At 39.3% G+C, this 3,063-nt stretch overlaps 2 protein-coding genes across 2 annotated transcripts; one reads left to right on the top strand and one right to left on the bottom strand.

Annotated features, from left to right (window-relative positions):
- The first annotated feature begins 254 nt into the window (after positions 1-254).
- Positions 255-1,866, top strand: LOC116105881 (putative clathrin assembly protein At2g25430). Its single transcript, XM_031392271.1, has one exon. It carries the CDS (start codon positions 447-449, stop codon positions 1,665-1,667), a length of 1,221 nt encoding a protein of 406 aa, XP_031248131.1. The 5' UTR covers positions 255-446; the 3' UTR covers positions 1,668-1,866.
- A 122-nt stretch (positions 1,867-1,988) lies between these two features.
- On the bottom strand, positions 1,989-2,903 carry LOC116105882 (THO complex subunit 2-like). The gene is made up of 2 exons (XM_031392272.1): positions 2,563-2,903; positions 1,989-2,395 (listed from the first exon to the last, which is right to left on the bottom strand). The coding sequence occupies exons 1-2, from the start codon at positions 2,814-2,816 to the stop codon at positions 2,326-2,328; spliced, it is 324 nt and encodes a 107-aa protein (XP_031248132.1). The 5' UTR covers positions 2,817-2,903; the 3' UTR covers positions 1,989-2,325.
- Between the last annotated feature and the right edge of the window lie 160 nt (positions 2,904-3,063).

Genomic DNA, 3,063 nt, shown 5'->3' with positions numbered 1-3,063 from the left:
TGTAACCAACTTTGTTTTCAAGAAAAGAACAAGAACAAGAAGCATATTTCTTGGCAACTTGTAATTTGATAAACCAATCTAAAGTACACATATTGCACTTTACATTCATTATCTATTTAAATGAGAATATGAAAATACGACATTACAGCACCAACAAATTAAGCATAAAATATGGCATTGCATTATCCAAACTGGTGACAACGAAGCGTAACTTTGGAAAGAACAAGGATACATATTTTCTATTACTTGTAGCTTTGATCCAACCAAAGCAAAAACACTTGAAATACCAATCAATCTTCTGTCATATTCTAACAACAAACCTCTACTTCATCTCGTTATTTTCTAAGCTTCATTTTCATCCCCATAAAACAAAACCCAAGCTAAATTATTAATGCTCTCATTCCAAAACCCTCTTTCTATCTCTTTTTTCTGAGTTCACAAACACCATGCACAAGCGACTCAGGCAACTTTTCACTTGTGTTAAAGAACACAGCAGTGTCAGTTATGCTAAAGTTGCAACAGCAGGAGGATTTTGCGATGTTGAACTCATCATTGTGAAGGCAACAGCCCCAGATGATTTACCATTACCAGATAAATACGTTCATGAGCTTCTCAAAATCTTCTCCGTCTCTCCTTCGTCGTTTCGCGCCTTTTCGATCAGCTTCACTCGACGTTTCACCAAGACTCACAGCTGGAGAGTTGCACTTAAATGTTTGATTCTCCTCCACCGTTTGCTAAGGTCACTGCCTGAAAACAGCCCTTTCCGAACCGAGTTGTTATGGACCCGAACCAACGGTTACCTGTCTCTGAACCCGTGTTACTTTAGAGATGAGTCGTCGTCGACCCCGGAAGATTACAACGGATTTATTCGATCATACGCTCACTTGCTCAATGAAGCACTGGATTGCTTTGCTTTGGATAGGGAAGCGTCATATGATGAAGAAACGCCTGAGAGCGAGTGCTTACTGGATAAAATGAAGTTAGTTGGGAGGATGATTGAAGTGTTGACACAACTTCAAAGCTTGATTGATAGAGTAATGGAGTGCAGGCCAAGTGGGGTTGCAGCCAGGAGCTCCATTGTTGAAATAGCAATGAAGTTTATAATCCGGGATAGTTTCATCTGTTACACAACATTTAGAAGAGAAATTGTTTTGGTATTGGACAGTTTGTTTCAAATGCCGTACAAAAGTTGCATATTGGCTTTTGGGATCTACAAGAAAGCAGCTTTGCAAGCAAATCAACTTTGTGAATTCTATGATTGGTGTAAGGCAATGGGGTTATGTGGAGCATATGAATACCCATTTGTTGATCGGATTCCACAGATACAAATTCAGGCTCTCGAGACTTTTCTCCATGGAATGTGGCAGCTAACAGATTCGTCGTTGTCATCAAGTTCTTCATCGGCATCATCGAACTTGACACCAAAGTTAACAGAAGATGAGGGAGACAAACAAATTGTAGTTAGAAAGGGAACTGTCGTGAGTACCGAATGGGAGAAATTTGAAGAAGATGGAGTTGCTCCAAGCGAAGAGGAGAGAGAGCCATTGATTAGGTTTGAAGATAGTGAAGATGATAGCTGGGAGGATCTTCTCGATGCATCTGTAAACTTGCCTTGTGGTCAAAGCAATTTGAAGGACGAGAGAAAGAGAACAGATACAAGTGTATAATCCTGGTGCTGCAAATCCTTTTTATCAACCTTATAATATGCCATATCTTCATGGATCATATCTGAATAAACCCATGTATCTATGGGGAATGCAACTCTAGGCAAATAAAATTTCATGTTAGATTCATACCTGAAAATGATTTATGTAGTAATGAATGAATAAACCTCGAGTGGACATTACATTGATTCTTCTGTTCTAATAAGAATAAAGTTGCTTCAGCTTTTCATTTGATTTCAAGCCATGTCTTCTGTTAGTGTTCTTTTTTTTTTCCCCCTCCAGAAGAATCAGTTCTCAACCACTGTAATCAAATTTAGAAGAAACGAGGATAAAGAGTTGGAATAATTACTTGACTAAAGACTAATTGAATTTACAGCATTCGTACAGGGTATGAATCAGTTTCAACTTCTCATTTGACACGCTTTTTCCAAATAAATTTTTGAAAGCAATAGTAAAATCCAAGACTACAGCAAATCTGCAACTGGGACATAAGGGTTAAGGATGATGGGCAAAACCCCAGTTCAAGCATTCTAATTTCTTTTGCGTATTTAGCTGACGACCTAGCAAGAAACAACAAAAATGTACATTAAGCTAACATCAAGACGAGGAAATGAACAGTTGGTCAACTTGCACTAAGGCAACTAGTTTCCCTCGAAGAATACTACTTCCGATGTCTCCTCTTCTGTTCAGCTCTTTGCCGCTTCTCATCTTCCCACTCTCGGTCATACATTCTGGGCCCTGATTAAGGACTTGCAAATTCTGGTACACTATCGGTTGAAAATTAAGAATGCCAGCAATATGCAAGCATGTCAAATGGTAAAAGAACAAAAGATAAATGGATAAAATGCATTTTTAGATTACATGCATGATGATCAATGAAGTGGACTTTTAAGGATACGGATCTGAATCACGACGAGTCATCTTGGTGGCTGCTTCTTTTCCATGAACCCTCATATTTTGCTCTTCCATGTAACCACCACGCTGCATCATGGCTCCCTTTCGGTCTCCCCTATCTCGTCCATCATACGACTGCGAGACACCGATAGCAAGGGGAGGAGGTGGTGGAGCCACAGGAGAATACTCACCGGCTTCCCCTGATGGAAGATGCTCTCTTTTTAGTTTCCGTCTCTTAGAGGCAACATTAGCATCCATATCCTCCTTCAGAAGGTTTGCTTTGTCCCTATCCTTCTCCCGATCTCTCTCTCTTTCGTCCACCTACATAATGCAGCAATTGAGTGATATAACACATAAATGCATCATACACAGGACTTCAGATGCTTTGATGTCGTAAGGGTTCAAACTTTTCTATAAACAGGGTAGAAAAATGATTGCAACTAACTGAAATTATAAAACTGCATAGCTATTTATAGCAAGTAAGACTGTAAGAAGAGTTTTAAAC

The sequence above is a fragment of the Pistacia vera genome, unplaced genomic scaffold (genome assembly GCF_008641045.1).
Source record: "Pistacia vera cultivar Batoury unplaced genomic scaffold, PisVer_v2 Contig507, whole genome shotgun sequence".
Lineage (NCBI taxonomy): Eukaryota > Viridiplantae > Streptophyta > Magnoliopsida > Sapindales > Anacardiaceae > Pistacia > Pistacia vera.
The sequence above is the reverse complement of the archived record's forward strand: the minus strand, read 5'-3'. Positions and strand labels throughout refer to the sequence as shown.

Bases quoted from the DNA above. Each gene is read 5' to 3' on its own strand.
- LOC116105882 (XM_031392272.1), bottom strand. From the start codon at position 2,816: ATGGATGCTAATGTTGCCTCTAAGAGACGGAAACTAAAAAGAGAGCAT. The intron at 2,396-2,562 runs GTATCCTTAAAA...ATCAGGGCCCAG, and splicing joins ACTCGTCGTGATTCAGATCC to AATGTATGACCGAGAGTGGG.
- LOC116105881 (XM_031392271.1), top strand. From the start codon at position 447: ATGCACAAGCGACTCAGGCAACTTTTCACTTGTGTTAAAGAACACAGC.